The following is an 18,722-nucleotide window of genomic DNA, read 5'->3' on the forward strand; positions in this document are numbered from 1 at the left end:
TTACCAAAAAAGCCAAGCACTTATCATGGTATGGATAATAAGTATAGGGAATGATCACATACTCAGACGTATTTCAATTCAATTTGTGGGGCCTACTTTAATGTGTGAAGAATCCAAACCATGCATCAGGTGATCCACGTCCTGCTCATTATATAACTCAAAAACTAGGCTGGTCTAAAAAAACTCGAGTCCGGATCCTCTATTATTTGGTAAACAGGGATTCCCTGATTGCCTAATCCTCTTGCTTTTGGATGGCCTTTTTTGCCTGTAAATAATTTGATAGACTGTAAATGATTTGCAGTATTTATAGGAAAAAAGTTTGGATTTCATTTACAGGCTCGAATGGTTCTCCATTCACAGGACTTAAAATGCTTTACAGGCTATCCAAACGCACACAATCATTTACCTGTAAATCATTTATTGCTTAAAGCCAAACAGAATAGGCACCTGTAAATCATTCGCAACTTAAACCATGCCGCAAAAGAAGGATGTCTCCTCTTAAACTGTTCACAAGACCACTTTGATTGATCATTATAAGTCATTCATTAGGCCATTCAAAACTCTAGTGGCCCACAGATTATATAGGATCTGGGGATAATTTTCGTCGATTGCTCTTAATGGTGACCTCGTAGATTTATTTAAAGATTTTTTAGATTTATTTGAAGTGTTTTATGTTAGATGACGGGTTATATATATTATACAACTTTTTTTTTAATCAGTCCTCATGTTAAATTTCTCTTAACATTATAGGTCAATTGAAAATAGAGCTCTTATGGCTTTTTTGCACGCCATGCCTAGTGGATTCTATGCCACATTCATGACGTGATATAGACATCGACTCAGCAATGAAAGTTGGTATGGATGATCCAGACATGGATGAGAAGGTACCGAATCCAGAAATTGGTATGAAGTTTAAAACAGAGAAAGATGCATATGATTTCTCCAATAGTTTCGGAAGGAAAGTCAGTTTCAGTATTCAAAAGCATAGTGTAAAAAAAGACAAAAAGACAGGTGTATTGAAAATGAGAGATTTTGTTTGTTCCAAAGAAGGTAAACGTTCATTTGATAAATGTGATGTTAATGTGAAGCATCATCGGGATGAAACAAGAACAGGTTGTGAGGCACATATGAAAATTAGATTAGGAGTTGACGGAAAATATCATGTTACTGATATTAAGATTGATCATAATCATATTCTTGCATCTCCTAAAGAAGCTCATTTGTTGAGATCACAATGAAAATTTACTCAAGAAGTAGTTGCCGATAATTGTGATAATGCAGGTATAAAGCTAAAAGCGACATATGATTTCATGACTAAACAAGTCGGTGGTCGACAGAATGTTGGATATAATTTGGTCGATTACAAGAATTATTTGCGGATGAAAAGGGTGAAAGCAATGAAGAAATTTGATGACAAAGGTCTTTTGATATTTTTAAAAAGAAAGCAAGCTGAAGATCCAATGTTCTTTTATTGTATTCAATTTGATGTTCAAGATTGTATCACCAACAGTTTTTGGGCAGATGGAAGAATGATTTTAGATTATGAACATTTTGGAGATGTGATTTGCTTTGACACAACGTCTAAAACAAATGAGTTTGGACAGCCATTTGTACCATTTATTGGTGTTAATCATCATAGACAGACAGTTATATTTGGGGTTACACTCCTCTACGATGAAACAATTGATTCTTTCAGATGGTTGTTTAGAACATTTTGTGATGCAATATGTATAAAAGAACCCCAAACCATTCTCACAGATTAGGATAAGGCTATGTCAAATGCCATCAAGATAGAGTTACCTGGAACAATTCACCGTATTTGTGTATGGCATATGTTTCAGAATGCTTGTAAACATCTAAGTCATCTATTTTGTTCTTCCAAGTCGTTTGGCAATGATTTTAGTAGATGTGTATATGATTTTGATGAGGAGCATGAATTTCTTGATGTGTGGGAAAGAATGATCATGAAATATAATCTCACAGATAATATATGGTTACAACAGTTATTCAATGAAAGGGAGAAGTGGGCATTAGTATATGGAAAGAATAGTTTTTGTGCAGATATGAAGAGCATGCAGCGTTGTGAAAGTTTAAATAAGGATTTGAAGAAATACTTGCATCCTGGTCAAAATATAATCAGATTTTTTGAACATTTCGAACACTTGGTGGATGATAAAAGAAATGTGGAATTAGAAGCCAATTTCAAAATGACTCAAAGTTCACTAATTGTAACTTTTCCTATTAGCATCCTAAAGCACGCAGCTAGTGTATATACACCAACTATTTTCAAATTATTTCAAGCAGAATTTGGTGATAGCCTTGATCAAATAGTGGAATAAGTAGATGAGTCTGGTACAGTTAGAAAATATCAAGTTTTGAATAGAAGAAATCAAAGTCTTCACATTGTTACTGTTGACTCAATGGACGAGTCCATCACTTGTAGCTGTAGAAAGTTTAAATTCATGGGTATTTTGTGTTCTCATGCATTAAAAGCTACGAATCATACCCTCACAAATATCCCGGCTAAGTATATCTTGAAAAGGTAGACTCGAGAAGTTACTTCAATTTCATTCTCCTCATTAAGTAGTGGAAGTGACTCCATTGACAAAAGCAAGAAATCACAATCCCGGCATTACAATAGTTTACTTTGCAATTTTATAAAATTAGCAACAATGAGTTATGAAAGTGAAGAAGCATTTGAATGTGCTTCCAAGTATTTAGAATGGATGTTGCAAGATTTGAAAAAGATTTTGAAAGCAAAAGAAAATGAAAAAGAGCCCTCATCATATGTTGAAAGCCTGAGTAATGAAAAAGGCGTTCAAGCTTATCGGGCAAAATTCGAAGATGGTGATGTGCAGTAAAGAAGTGAAATCATTAAAATTAAAAAAGAAGCTCATGAGAAAGCAATGAGAAGTTATTATATCAAAAGAAAAAGTGCTGAAATCATTGAAGTAAGAGAAAAAGCTCATGAAATTAAAAGAAAAGAGAATTGTCGTGGTAGACGTAGAATTAAGAATAGCTTAGAGAGAGGAAAATCGAAGGGATGTCGACAGAAAGAGCAGAGAGGTACACCAAATCCAATCCATCCCAATCAATAGCCCACATTAGTACGCTCTAATGTTCAATCTCCATTTGCTCAGGTAGCATTTTGATTACCCTTAGAGTAATGAAAATTTATTTTATAGTGAAATTAAAATTTTCCAATGAACTTAATATTTACTTGTACATTATGTTAGGGATACAATAATGTCGGGCCTCTCCCCATGACCACGTACTATATACCGGAAGCACAGATTCAACCGCAACTCTCTCCTTCTTGGTGTCAACCACAGCTGTTTCCTTCCATGGATCAACCATATCCATATATCCAGCATGAAGTTGATTTAAATTTTCATATGCTTGATAATTTCAACTTTATACAATTACTCCAGGTAATGAATAGCATTTAAGGAAAGGTGATATAGTTTAGTTTTGTAAAATGAAAATGTATGCATATGTAAACTTAGGTATTTTAATAATTAAAAAAGTAGTTGTTATTCAATTTGAACTTTGATTTGAATTATATCTTAATGAAATTAACTCGAAATTTATGGAATGTTAACTGTGTAGTATCCTGTTACATCTGGTGCATTCCAACAGTTCATGATAAGAGGCAGTAATTCAAAATTTGGAACAGAGGAACAACAACCTTTATCGAAATAGAATATGGTAAGGTTTATCGTATCTAATATTTTCTTAAATCATTTTCAGATTTTTTCTAAAATATCTTAGCCCCTAAGTATAATCACATATTCTATCCTCATCACACCTTTATATGTAATCACATCACACTTCCTTATAACGCACAGCAGATCGTCTAATGTATACCAATCACACTCCACCATCCATATCACATCCTTAAGTTGAACCTCAACACACACTTCATCATCAATATGATACTGTCAAGTGTAATGGGACCACTCTAACTGAAAATTCCTTCGCATCCTAAAGTGGAACCAAGTTATACTCCCAATCAACCACATCACACTCTCAATGGTAATCCCATCACATATTCTAACTCAGATATATACTACAACTACATTACATTCTTAAGTGTAACCAACTCACACACACCTTCATTTTCATTACACTCCTAAATGTAAATGCATCACATTTACATAAATGCACATCATATGATCAAGTGCAACCTAATCACACTATCGTTAAAACCCTATCATCTTTGTCTTCAAATCTCTTTGCATTCTCATGTACAATGTAAATATATACATCTCCAAGTGTATAACCCAAATATACAAAACGTGGATTAAATGTGTAATTATATGTTGCTTTCATTCATTTTTTTCAGGCATTGCTTTGAATTAGGAATGGTGTGTTGTTATTAATGGGATCTTCATGAGGGTGAACTTCATTTTGAATTATATGCTACGGGAGGGCAATTCAGTTATGGATGGGCTTATGCAGATAAGAAGTTCAAGCAACAACAACTCCTTCGTTATATGCTGCAGGAGGGTAATTCAGTTGTGCTAAGGATAATTGTTCAAGTCGAAGGATGCCCAGATTTTGGCATGTTTTAAGAATTCAGAATGGCTATATTTTTTTTTATTCTTTTTTGGTTTATAACAAATGTACATTTTGTATAATATACATGCCTTATACGATAGGTGGGGTCTTTTTTTTGTGGGGCCTATCCTAGTTCATGTACATTTTGTGCAGCTATAGGTCCATTATACGATACACGAGGAAGGTGAACTCTATTTCTTTTTTTTTCTTTTTTTTCTTTTTCTTTTTTTTTGTGGGGCCCACTTGAATTAATGTACATTTTGTGTTGTTGAAATGCATTATACGATATGTGAGGCATGTTTCTTTTTTATGGGTCTTCAAGAATTCATGTACAGCAATTTTGAAAATTGATGAAATTACATATTGAAATTCTACTTATGGATATAATGAAATGCTGTTTACATATTGAATTTTTACCTTTGAGATGCAATAACGATCAAGGAAGTTGAAGTCATGCAAGTGACAAGTTTAGAGATTGTTGGAGGCTCTTAAGGCTCTTCAATTGAGTCGGTGCTTACTTTTGATGATTTACAAACACAACATACTTGTATAACGAATATCACATCTCCAAGCTTAGGTGTTGAATTGCAATTTTTGTCATCTTAATTGTTGGGTTTGATTTTGATGCTTCTTACCTTAATTAGTATTCGACAGGTTGGGGCTGGTGCTGTTTTGGGATGTACAGTATCCTATATAACTCTATTCAACATCCAAACATGACATTTTATTTACCAACTGACATGACCTCTTATTTAACTAAATTTTGTGACTTGAATTTATATAGGTAACTATTACTTTTGCTTTATCACCTACGATTATTACTATTATTATTATTTTTACTTTTTTGCTATTTTTTTATGTAATTTCTTTTGAGGGTTTTAAATGAATGAAGATTGAAAACTGGAAATAGAAAAATAAATTATAATCTTCGCCAAAATAAACAACCATATCACATTTCTAAGTGAAATCACTTCACACTCACACAACCATATCATATCCTCAAGTGCAACCTCATCACATAGTCTATCAATTGTATCACATTTTTAAGTGGATCCACCACACCAAGTTTTAAACAACCATATCATATCCTCAAGTGCAACCTCATCACACAGTCCATCAACTGTATCATATTCTCAAGTGGAATCACATCACACTATTATCTCAACCATGTCATGCGCTCAAGTGCAACCTAATCACATAGTCCATCAACCATATAATATCCTCAAGTATAACCACATCACATTATCATACAATCATATCATATCCTCAGGTGCAAACTCATCACGCTGTCCATCAATCGTATCACATTCTCAAGTGGATACATACCTCATCACACTATCACACTACCATACTACATCCTTAAGTACAACTCCATCACGTTGTCCATCAACTGTATCACATTCTCAAGTGGACACATCACACTCATACAACCACATATCATATCCTCAAGTGTAACCTCATCACATAGTCCTTCAATTTCTTTCATTCTCAAGTGTAACTTCATCACACAGTCGCACTACAATATCATATCCTCAAGCATAACCTCATCACATAGTCCATCAATTATATCATATTTTCAAGTGTAACATGATCACACTGTCACATAACCATGGATTATCCAATGTCATGACATAGTTCATCAACCATATCATATTGCCAAGTGAAGATCATTTATCACACTATCACACAATCATATCATATTTTCAAGTGCAAATAGTCCATCAACCATATCGCATTCTTCAATCTGGAACCACTTTACATTGTCACATAATCATATCATATGCATATGTGCAACCTAATCACATGGTATATCAACTATATCATATTCTCAAATGTAACCACATCATACTATCACACAACCATATCATATCCTCCAATGCAACCTCATTACATAGTACGATAACTATATCACATTCTCAAGTGGAACCATATCACACCGTCACACAACCATATCATATCCTCAAGCACAACCTTATCATATAGTCTATCAACCATATCATATTCTCAAGTAGAACCACTTCACACTATCACACAACTATATCATATCCTTAAGGGTAACCTTATCACTTAGTCCGTCAACTGTATCACATTCTCAAGCATAGCCCCATCATACTGGGACAATATTATATCAATGCCTTAAGTATAATCTCATCAAATAGTCCATCAACTGTATCACTTCCACAGATTCATGTACCTATTCTGATATAGATTGTACTCTCTTACATGGTGTCTGCCACTTCTTTTATTTATATTTGAAAATTTTCCAACCCTATAAAAAAATATAAAAAATAATTTATCTTACCTGCATTGGGACGCCTTCTAATAATCTAGTAAATGCTTGTGTAACCGACAGTAAAGGCATGTGGAAATGCCAGTAAAAAGTCTGTATATGTGCAGGCCAATGTTTATTATATTTGATTGTAATGTACATTTTTTTTTTGTTTACATATTTAAAATTTAAAAGATAATTTTATATAAATGAGTCCAGATCCTCTGTTATTTGGTAAACAGGGATTCCCTAATTGCCCAGTGTAACACCCCGTACTTTTCAGTACTCGAGCGTTACCGTGAGATTTATCGTAACATGTACATGGGTACGATACCAGTTTAACTATTCTCACCTTGCATCTACCCTCAAACTTGAATTTGACCACTGGGGATGACCTTCATCCATAAATCAAGTCATCCGACCATTGATCATGTGGTCGGATACATGTACCTTCCCTCGACTAAATCGGTGAATAACTCTTTAACCATAATAATTTAGATGCAAGTTATTTTGTAAGAATTGTTTAGAAATAGACATAGAACTAAGTAGAACCGTTAGATTTCACAAAACTCTTAGATCAACAATAATTACAAAAATGCCATCAACCTATACCTTGAATTCCAACTCACAAGGTTCTCATGATCCGTTTTGCGTGAAACTTTATACCAGGCCTAATTATCATAAATCAACCGTACACATCAAATTTCAGCCCTTAGATCCCATTAATTTAGCTACTTGATCCCTACATCCGTCCATACACTTATCAGATCAAAATTCTGATCCATTCACCTTGTTCACACCATATGAATATGCTTAACCCACCATTTGAATTACAATCTGAGAAACCTACACGTGTGAATAAGATACCCTAATCCGACGATACACATGCTTTACCCCTAATCCTCCTGAAACCCGCTTTACATATTATCCGTTTACGAAACCGACCGTATACCCACCTACATACATAGTAAGAGTGTTAACCATTAAGTTCTCTTATTCTTAGCTAGTCATCTGACCCCCAGTCATATTTGGATCTGCCAAACGAGCCACAAAAATATCACGGTAAACCGATCATCATGAAGATCTTAGGTTCTAAGTCCAAACTGCCCGGTAACTTGTTGATTTGAGGTGTACAAATATTATTTTAGAATTTTGATGTATATTAGCCATTAAAAGAACATTTTATTCATCTTCGGGAGATCGGGACCTAAACTGGATCACAGGAAAGAGCACGAAAAATGATGTAAGTTCGTCAAATTTCAAGACATTCGGATGACACATTTCAACATAACAGGCGTCGGATGCCGGTTGAGAAATGGATGGCGAGTTCGTAAATAGTGAATGCCATTACATGCCACCATTGATGCTTGAATCGGATAGTATGGCCCACCCGATCAACAAATCTGCCTCATTTTTTGACCTTAATCCTAGCAGGATATGTTGAACACAATGAACAGAGCAAATCGTACAACTATAAGTAGTAAAGTGAACTTCTCACAGAATATCTCAATTCATTCAAATTTCTACGTGCATGGGGTTTGACGGTAAATACCATTTAATGCATTAACAGATCGTGTGGCCCACCTGGAAAGCGAATCTGACTTAAACTTGGGGCTGTAAGCTACAACGACATGTAAAGAGTGGTGAATGGCATGGATTCTCCGAAAGATCATCACAAGTGAACCCCACCTAATCAAACAAGATTGGCAAATTTTCGCACAAGCTAGCTGTAACAACAGCGACTAAACCGAGCGGAATGATGGGTTTCACCCCACTTCCCTACCCCGCGTGTGGGTCACCTGATCAATGGATTCCCACCATATTTTGGCCCCTGGCCTAAAACAACCCTACAAAACTAATGAACGGATTAGATCTATGGGAATGCCATTAAAGTGGACCTCACTCAATGCTACAGTAAGTCATAACTCTCCAGGTGTCACACCCCGAACTCGAAAACCGGGCTCACAAAATTCCCGATTGCCGAATCCGGCGCCGACAGCCTCCGTAGAACCCCATTCTCGGACCCCGGCACCCATTCACCAGGTTCCGATCCTAGGAGACTATAAGGAGGGTTTCAAATCATCAGTCTGAATCATAATGAGCATAACAAAAAGCATAACCCACAAACAATAACCACAAGAACACCACCAACAAAATCCACTATGATCAAAAGCTTTTTAGTACAATGCGACAGGAAGGAAAAGTACAATGCAACGAAAGAAATAAGACTCCAGAAGCTCGGCTGCACGCTCCAATACGGCGAGACTAAGGCTGCGACTGTGTCCTGGTGTCACCTGCACGCATCAATCGTGCATAAGCTTATAGAAAGCTTAGAGGGTGGTGTGAGTATGTGCGAAATATAAGCGTGCTCAAAATGCAAGGTCAGAGTAATGCGGAATCATGGTGATGAGTACATGAATGCAATCAACCGTACCAAGGCTATGCGGTGCAAGATATGAATGCCATCGGCCATAACACGGCCATGCGATGTGAAATGCAACTCAAGCATGCCAATCCTCAACATGTATCAGTACAGTTGTCATTCAGGATAATCACCGGGGTTCAATACACTCCAAATAGCACTGTCGCTCTCCTAGCCACACAGTCCAAGTGAGCGCAAGAAACCTCACTATCCGCCTAGCCAATAGTCTGCCAATACCTATCCGGCACGTCGATAGTGGACCCATTCGCGAGCTGGTCAAACTCAGCCTAGTATTGCCCCCTACCCTCGGGCGAGTAAGGCCACACTCCTTTCCAACCGACCACGATACAGTGGGAGACGCGACCTCCTGGTATTCGGCTCTCATGCGCTCATATATCCACTCGGTCTCGATGTTGGAGTCATCCTCTAGTACCATCGGGTTTAGGGATTTTCACCCAGGGACGTTTATGACACCCGTATGCTAGAACCAAATATTTCCGATTTCCAATCCTGCCATCCACGATGTGTCTGTGGAGGCTATGGCCCTGATGTGGCTAGGGCATACAGTAACTACAATCACACAAATGCAAGTGCATGAATCACACTATCAGTCATGCAACGGCCCCGTATATACCATGCACTTATATGAGGCAACTCCGCTTATCAGGGAGCCCATAAACAGTCTATCTAAAGGTATATGCTATGATCGGTCACTCCTCACATCAGGCATACATATGGTGTGAATGATCATGAATCATGGATCTATACTAAACATGTATAAAGAGATGGGCTCTAGGTATAATGGAGATGGCCCTAGACGGCCTACTTACCATAATTATGGGCCTATCAGTGGGCCTTAGGGAGAGTTATAATGCGGACATTTAACCAACATTATCTATTCAATGTGGACATCAAACCAACATTGCTCCCAAGGAATGGCCTTCCATGAATCACACATTGTAATGGGCCTTTTGTACATCTAATTGGGCCTTGACCCAAGGACCCAAATACATCAAATGGGCTATATAACATGAGCCCCATATCTATATCAAGGTGGGCCTCAATGGGCCTCATAATATGGGCCTAATACAAATCAAGGTGGGCCTCAACAAGGGCCACTAATGCATGAAGATGGGCCTCCATAATGGGCCTTAAATTATCTCCAAAACAGTTGGACAGTTGGATGAAACACATACATTATGATGGAGCCCACACTAATAGAGGGTGTGGTTTACAATACTTACATAAGTGGGGCCCACCAAAATGCTCATTTTCCACCCAGCTTAAGGCCCAATATAATGTTTATTTTCCACCCAACTTAAGGCCCAATATAATGTTTATTTTCTTCCCAACCTGGGCCCATTGTAATGTTTATTTGCCATCCAATTGCTCATAAGGTCACTTGGGCCAGGTAAGGCCCACTGTAATATTTATTTTCTACCCGACCTTTTGATAAGGTCACACGTGACCTGGGGTAGGGCCCACTGGAATGGGGCCCACTGAAATATTTATTTTTCATCTAACCTGATGACGAGGTCACGTGGGCAGGGAGCCCACCGTGACGCCCTTCTGACGTCCAACCTGTTGATAAGGTCACTGGACCTTGGGAAACTGGGGCCCACCAAAATGTGGTTCACAAATCCAGCCCATTCATTGTGTGTGTCCCACAATTTCAAGGGTCCAAATCAAGTTTCATTTGCATCCAAAACTCAGGTAGGCCCCACCAACGATTTTATATTTTTTTAGGCATGTCTTCACATGATTTTAGATGGTATGGCCCGCCTGAGTCCCGTTTATGGCTGATTTTTGGGATGGACGGCTGGTTCGTGGGGACCCAGCAAATGCACGGTGCTGATGGTCTAAACACATCAAGGTGGGGCCCAAAGCTGGGGCCTTGAGCCCAGCTCGTCCGTCCGTCAGGCAGCCCAGCGCAGGCGCTGCCTGCGCATTCTGCCAGTGGCAGTGGCTGCTGCTGCTTTCCTTTTTTTTTTTTTTTGAAAATTGGTTTTTCTATGGTTTTTCCCAGGCGGGGCCCGCTTCAGTAAGATCCACACCAGCCATTAGTCTCTGTGGCTTGATACAAACCCATAGAGTCCAATATTGGGCTGTTTCAGATATACATGAGCATCAGGGAGTAAATCAAAGGTAGGAAACTTGTTCGCCATGCTATGGCCCACCAAAAGTTCAGATTGAGATCGTTTTTCGGCTCAACGCCTAAAATGATCTGGGAAATAGGATGGTCGGCTTGGATTACATAAAAACATCAAGGTGGGGCCTGCATGAATCGCCCACCTCTCCCTTCTCTTTTTTTTTATTAAAGTACACACCCATTGCCAGTGCACACACTTCACTTGCCAACGTCCAGCGTCCCCTGGATGCTGGACGACATGCCTAAACACATTTCTATGGTGGGTCCCACGTAGATGTGGCCCACCATCATATATGCATATAATATATATTATATTATATATATATATATTATATAAAATATAACATATAAATATATATATATATATATATTTTAAAAATGCATTGGGCCATCCAAACAATGGATGGTGTGGATCATCACCTGAAATAGAGTAGGCCATACCGTCTGATGTAGATGGACGGGTAGATGTAACACATATTGGTGGGATCCACACCATTACAAAGGAAGAGAGAGAGATAGAGAGAGATATACGGTGAGATAGAGGGACCCCGCCACTATGGGTCCTCTTGATTAAATCACATACATCCAAATGGATCCCACCAACAAGTGGGCCCTAAAATTTAAAATAATGGAAAATCACCCACCTTATCTTCCTTCTTCTTGGTCCCTTAGACTCCAATGCTCCTTAGCTTCAACTTTGATGGAGGTTGATGGACTTTTGATGGTGGGGATGAGAGATGAGAGGGTGTAGATGGAGGATGGAAGGTGGGCCACACTTGAGAGGGAGAGGAAGCTTGGACGTTTGAGGCTTGGGGTTGCTTGGAGATTTTGAGAAATGAGGGAGAGAAAGAAGATATGGATGGGTGAGGTGAGGTGATGGAGTAATGGGTTGGGTTGAAAAATTGTAAAAGGTGTATGGTTGTTGTTGAAATTTGGAAAAGAGGAGTGGTGAGGTGGAAAGAAGGTGGACTTTTGAAAAAAGAGGGAATGGGTTGATGTACTTGAGGTAAGGCTTACATTAATGGTTGATTGATGGGACTAATTGTGTAGAGATTCCCTCAAAATCCGCAACGCGCGGTGTTTCTTCGGAATAAACGCTGATCGGCATCTTCTTGCGTGGGTATCGGTTCAGTGCGCAAGTCACGGCGTTGGAACCGCGGCGACGACGCGGTCGCTATGATACAACTTTCGGATCAAGCAGACGTCGGTGCGCGAGACCTGTCTTAGGATCGTGCGCAAACACCGAATACGGTGCGAAGGTTGCCGGAATTTGACCGGAAGGACCGCGGAAGCTAACGGAATAGTACGGATTAGGACACGGGTCTTACACTAGGCTAGAAATCCTTCTGAAATAAGTACATATTCAAATTCAAAACGAACTACCTCCGTTTCTTTCTCCTAAAACAATCACGTTCCAACTAGGATTAGCATCAATAGATCTCACCACTCCATATGGGATGTCCCTACCCTCAGTGGACCCTGCTAACTTAAGGACCGATTTGGAAAAGAAACTCTCTCGCATGGTACAGCAATGCCCATAAAAATTGTCATTGTATTGATATGTAGTTTAGATTTGGGGTGTACCCCATTAGCATGGGCCACTTGAGTTTTGATCTTGCACCACCCATAGTCAGATGGCCTAAATATGACCCATAAAACATGACAGACGGTATGGATCTCACTAATCCTCACTGAAGGCCTCACACATTGGTGGTGCTTGCACACATAATGTGTACACTTCCGAGGATCACCAAAATTAAGTCTAGCCCAGATTTCACGCGAAGGAAATCCTTTCTTCCTTCCGCATTCACGGATGACCGTCCACTGGGATGAGTCGTGGCCCGCCACGATCGTCCCTAAGGATGATCTGAACCATCCATTCAGTTAGTTACGCGACAAAACTCAAAACCTCAAAATATTGAAAGACTCTATACAACTCGTGGCGTGCGCACCAGCCACACAAGGGCAGCCGTTTCCCATTGAAACCGGTAGTGGCAATTGTTCTGCGTAAGTTCAGTCAATCATCCAGTTACGTGAAGGATACGCACGAGTCCTCATGTTTACAAAAGACCTCCCATCCCACCAGTATAAGCCATAACAGAAAGAAAAGAAGAAACGTGGGAGAAAGAGAAAGCTGAAAGATTCAGGTAAAACCCCAGATCTGAACTCCAATTTCCACCATTATTAGAATTTAGCCATTCTCCCGTTCAGTTGGATTTAAATTCTCCTATTTTGATCAATATTTTAGTTCATCTCATGCAGTTTTCTGATTTAAAATTTCAATTCCAGTTCCAATGCGGATCTCTTGAAACCGGTTGCATTTCGGCCACATTAAAAGGTCTGGCTCTCACTTCCTGACTTTAATATATAAATATCTATCTTTTCATCCATTGCTATAAAACCCCTCTCTTATTGGTATTATTACCAAATAAATCCTAATTGTGCACGCCAGTTGGCCGAAGTTTTCCATCCCACCTACCGACTTGGATGGGGTATTACTTCTCTAGTAATCTGAGGGGCCCACATGATCTCTGGTTTGATCACTATACATATATTCCATGTGGAGTGTGGTTAACGTTACCTGGATCTTACCTGTATCAATGTTCAACCCGGCTAGGTAATCTAAACCTTAGGTTGAGACCTTAACCCTAAATAGTTTGTAAGCTTGAACATAACTGTATAAATTTATAACTCATGATAGGGTTTGATTCTAAGGAAACACGCACTCCCTAGCAACACTGGTAGGCGATTCAAAGTATAAGATGATAATTTTTCCCCTTAAGCTTTCCATTTTCAAATTGGTTTAAGTTATAGTCTTTATCAAATGTTAAAATTTTTAATTCATAGCATGCGATCTCTTATATGATTTATATATGATTTTCGATTGATAATTGTGAAACATAATTGCATGTGATAGTTGCTACATGATAGCTCTCATTTTAATTTATAGTTCACATCATGACCTGTTTTGATTATTATGCTTAACATATGCCTGTCATGCTATAGCAGTATATTCTCATATGAATTGTTGTAAGTCATTATGAACCTATATTCACTACACTTATTAGTGGGTAAACCCTCTAGTGTATGTGAACCCATACTTAGGATGTAACATGATGGAGTGTGGAATCGAATGAACCCTCGATTGGAGGTTATGTAGGACATGAGATTCCCTACTCAATTAATTTGATTGACCACTGATCGATGGGTTTCATTAAGCATCCTAAGGTGAGAGAAATCTCATGAGCCAGGGATGGTGGTAATGGGACACTATGCCCGAGATGTCGGCCTACGCTGGGTGACGAGCCCCCCGTAGTGACCATTGAGTAACTTAAAATGGCTTATTGTAATTAGAATAATAACGGGTTGGCTGATCATGCATCCATAGCATATTGACGATGACGGGTGGCTAATTCTGGATGTTGTAGCATGTTCCCTTAGGAGCATTAAGGGATTACTATGCTAGCTCCCAGACCATCGACTATCGACCTATTTGTCCGACTGGATACATCCCCAAGTCGATGATTGCATGGGTGACGAGCCCAAGTCCGACTGGATAAACATCCCCAGGTCGATGTGCATTCATGCATCCATGCATATAAAAACACTGCATCATGTACTATTTTGAATGTTTGTTGTTTTTAACTATGCTTAGCTAAGGCGACGGTGTGTAATCTTGAGGGAAATTCATACTGAGCTGGCCACTCATTCATCGAATATCCAACCGTACAGAGTATGCAGGTATAGGTGGAGGAAACGATAGTACTGACCCTGACGGTACGATGGTGGAGCCTGAAAACGGATATTACGAAGACGAGCCACAACAAGAAGCGGCTGGTTGTTTCGATTTAAATTAATAGCAGTAGTGCTCTTATGTTTAATTTGATACATTGATAATTTTTATTTTTTAAAAAAAAAGTGTAATAAGGCCCCTAGCTGAGTGGGCTAAATAATTGAGCATATATGATATTAATCCATGCTTGCTTACGCTATCATACTCTGATTTTAATCTTCCGCTAGATCTCTGATTTATTAACTCTCGGGTTTCCAGAACAAGTCTCGTACTTGGGTTCTGAAAACATGGGATGTTACACCCAGTCCTGATTGGTCCACGTCACCACTCACTAAAAAAAAAACTAAAAGCAAAGTATGGATTCCAAACAAAAAAAAAAACCAAAAAAAGAAAACGAGAGGGAGGGAAAAGAAAAAGAAGAAAAGGGGGAGAGTCATTATTTATTTTGGCTAGCTTGTAAAGTGTTTACAATGGGTAAAGAATTTCATACAGTTGGGAATAACTTGGATGATCTGATTGATGAATGTTGTTGTGCACGTTTCTTTTATTGTTGAATTCGAAATTTTTAGATGAGTTGATCTATCAGGGCATGCACTAGCAATGGTAAGCCATTATTTATTATTTTTTTAAAAAAAATAGAAGCTACACTACCAAAAAAAGGGGCAAAGGATTCAGACTACGTTACTTTTTTGCTACGGATATAAACCGTAGCTATAATTACTACGATTTTAATCCGTAGCTGAAAAGGTGTCACACCATTGACAATCAACAGTAGTGTAAGGGGCTCTATACAGCCTAAAAAATTATATGATTTCTATCTAATCCGTCCCTCTATTTTGAAATGTTATTATAAAGCATGAAACCAAAAATTAGCTAGATCGAAGGCTAAAGTGGACCACATAGTAGGAAACGTGGAGATTAAATTGCATGTGCTTCCTATGGTGTGGTCCACTTAGGCCTTTAATCTACATTATGTTCCGGATGATGAGCTAAAATAATTTATTAAAATTAATGGATGGAATGGATAATGCAAATACATCATGGTGGGCCCCACGGAGCCCCTGAGAGGACCGTCCACGGCCCTACGCCCAAAATTGGGCGCGCACTCAAAACGGGGCCGCGCCCAAGTGTCACCCCATTTCTCTCTCTCTCACTCCATACCCTAACCCATCCTCTCATCTTCATCCCTCTCTCTCTCCGTTCCTAATCCCCTCTCTATCTCTATTCCCTCCGTCAGCACTCTCCCTCTCCCTCTCCCTCTCCCTCTCGAGCTCCCGCGCCCTTACACCTCCTTCAACAACACCGGCTCTCTATCTTCTTCTCTCGAGCTACTAGGTAATTCTTTTTATTGATAACTTTAGAGGATACCGAGTTGTTTTTCTAGTTTTGAGATTATTAATTACAATATATTGAACTGATTCTGTTTGTGAATTCTGTTGTTCCTCCTACTCTGTGGTGGATTGCATGCATCATTTGTGTTTTTATTGAGTAGAAATTTCTTTAAAGATTCAAATTTATGTCGTTGTTGAGTTAGTTTTGTCCGAGAAGAGTTTGTGATAATCAGTTCCTGTTATGCTGAAATTTGATTTGTTATCATGTAGTTTTAAGATTGTTGGATACATTGTTTTCAATGGGTCTTTTTTTATTTCTTGATCTTCTTCTTCTTCTTCATCTTCTTCTTTTTTCTGTAATTTGTAGTTGTTATAGAGATTGAAGGATTTAGTGCAGTTGTTATTGACGTAGATGTGCTTTTTATGGTGGCGATGGTTATGAGGATTTATTGTGATTATAGATGCTCAGTCATGTGGTTTTGTTTGTATAACACATCTTACTTGTTTCATGTTTTGAGTTTAGTCTTCAACAGCTAATGATGTTTTATGGCATTTGAAAGGATATTTGAAACATTCTTGTGTCTTCATTTTTATTATTTAGTATATGTACAACACCATTTTACAAAACTAAGTTGATGTTATTGTAGTATTGGTTTGCTTTTGCAGTCCTGATCCATGTTTGGCTGTTCCATGTGTCATTCAAGAGCTTTGGGAATATTGCTAACATCCCCATGAAGGTAGGGACATTAGTATTCCCCATATATGTTTAAATATATTCTATTTTTTATATTTACTAAAGAAAAGAATCTTGGATTTGGAAATAGGAGCCTCTCGTTTTGCTTTTAATCACTAGTGTTATAATTGGTTCATTGAAGTGAATGGGAAAACACATGAGATGCGATAAGATTGCCAATGCACACTGTACGGCCAGTGGTCTCCATGAATGAAAAGAACCATATCACCTAATGGAGGATGATTTAAGAGGAATTATCATGATTTATTTTTTTTTTCGGTAAGATGATGTTTTCTTCGATAAGAAAAAAAAAATTCAAAAACAAAATCCAATTCCTGATTTTTGACCTATACAACTCATGCATAGTTTTTTGGGAGATTTGTGGCATCCCTACGGTTCATGTTTTGCAAAATCCCAAAAGTGAAATTTCTTATATCCGTGAAGATTTGAACTCTTGGTGATGATTTTTGTCATACTTGTTTGTTGCCCAGCCATGGAACAATTTTCAGGGATTTTGGTTTGACATGATCTCAAGTCTGTTGGTCATGGTTGATGTCATGAAGTGATTATACAATTTATTCTGATGATAGATTTTTCATTTTTGGTATTTGTGTGGCTCTCGACTGCTGTGCATGAACTTGTGGTTGTGATCAGTTTCTTAATCATTTCACCATAAACATCTCTTAAGAACTCATCATTGCATTGTGATTGTTCTTATTTTTTTTTTTAGGGCTGCAGAGAAAATGAAACCCAAGGTTGGAATCTCAGGTCCCTGAGAAAGATGTTTCCAAAGACAAGCATTGAATTATCTTAGGCAAGTAGTTTATAGTATTAACTTGCTTCTTTGCTTGTAAATCTTGAAACATCACCTTGGTCTAGAGCAGAGGAATTGTAGGATCTTCAATGCAAGGCAATAGAACTAATTTTGCTTTTGAAATCTCTTCAGGAATTAGGAAGCTGCTTATGCAAACCAGTCTAAACCTGCTCTATGTTGTTACCTTTTTTGAAGATCTTGAATAAAACTAATGTCGTTGAGAGGTGAGATGTGCATTCTGTGGAAGATATAGGGAAACTACTTCTCATGATCTAGTTTTGTTGTTGATATGATTATTTTGTGCATTCCCGTCATGCTTGAATAGTCTAGATCAATGAACCATCTCCATTTCAACAAAATGGGTTTGTTGGGACACCATTCATGTCCTAAATCATGAGGACCCTGTTATCTCTCAATTAATGTCTCATTTGGCCATGTTTTTACCTTGTCATATCATTTTGTCAAATTGTATTTTATGTTTTTAAGATTTTATAAATTCTTTAATTGTTTCTATCTTGTTTTTTAAAAAATATAACAAGGTTTGACTCTTTGTTCAGGTTCCCAATATATGACTGTTGTCGAATATGCACCATCTCAACGTTTTCCAAAAACGTGGGCTAAAAAAGATGGCCATGAAGGGACCATATTCAA

General features: G+C 38.2%; 1 protein-coding gene and 1 long non-coding RNA gene across 2 annotated transcripts; both read left to right on the forward strand.

Annotated features, from left to right (window-relative positions):
• The first annotated feature begins 845 nt into the window (after positions 1 to 845).
• LOC131255063 (protein FAR1-RELATED SEQUENCE 5-like) lies at positions 846 to 1,533 on the forward strand. Its single transcript, XM_058255761.1, has 3 exons — positions 846 to 1,113; positions 1,282 to 1,419; positions 1,511 to 1,533. Exons 1-3 carry the CDS (start codon positions 846 to 848, stop codon positions 1,531 to 1,533), a joined length of 429 nt encoding a protein of 142 aa, XP_058111744.1.
• A 16,404-nt stretch (positions 1,534 to 17,937) lies between these two features.
• On the forward strand, positions 17,938 to 18,373 carry LOC131256411 (uncharacterized). The gene is made up of 3 exons (XR_009176797.1): positions 17,938 to 18,075; positions 18,204 to 18,247; positions 18,319 to 18,373. It is a non-coding gene; the product is annotated as an uncharacterized LOC131256411 (long non-coding RNA).
• Positions 18,374 to 18,722: the final 349 nt, after the last annotated feature.

This window comes from Magnolia sinica, chromosome 9 (genome assembly GCF_029962835.1).
Source record: "Magnolia sinica isolate HGM2019 chromosome 9, MsV1, whole genome shotgun sequence".
In the NCBI taxonomy this organism is placed as follows: Eukaryota; Viridiplantae; Streptophyta; class Magnoliopsida; order Magnoliales; family Magnoliaceae; genus Magnolia; species Magnolia sinica.

Bases quoted from the DNA above. Each gene is read 5' to 3' on its own strand.
- LOC131255063 (XM_058255761.1), top strand. From the start codon at position 846: ATGAAAGTTGGTATGGATGATCCAGACATGGATGAGAAGGTACCGAAT. The intron at 1,114-1,281 runs GTTGTGAGGCAC...GTGATAATGCAG, and splicing joins TCGGGATGAAACAAGAACAG to GTATAAAGCTAAAAGCGACA. The intron at 1,420-1,510 runs GTCTTTTGATAT...TATCACCAACAG, and splicing joins GAAGAAATTTGATGACAAAG to TTTTTGGGCAGATGGAAGAA.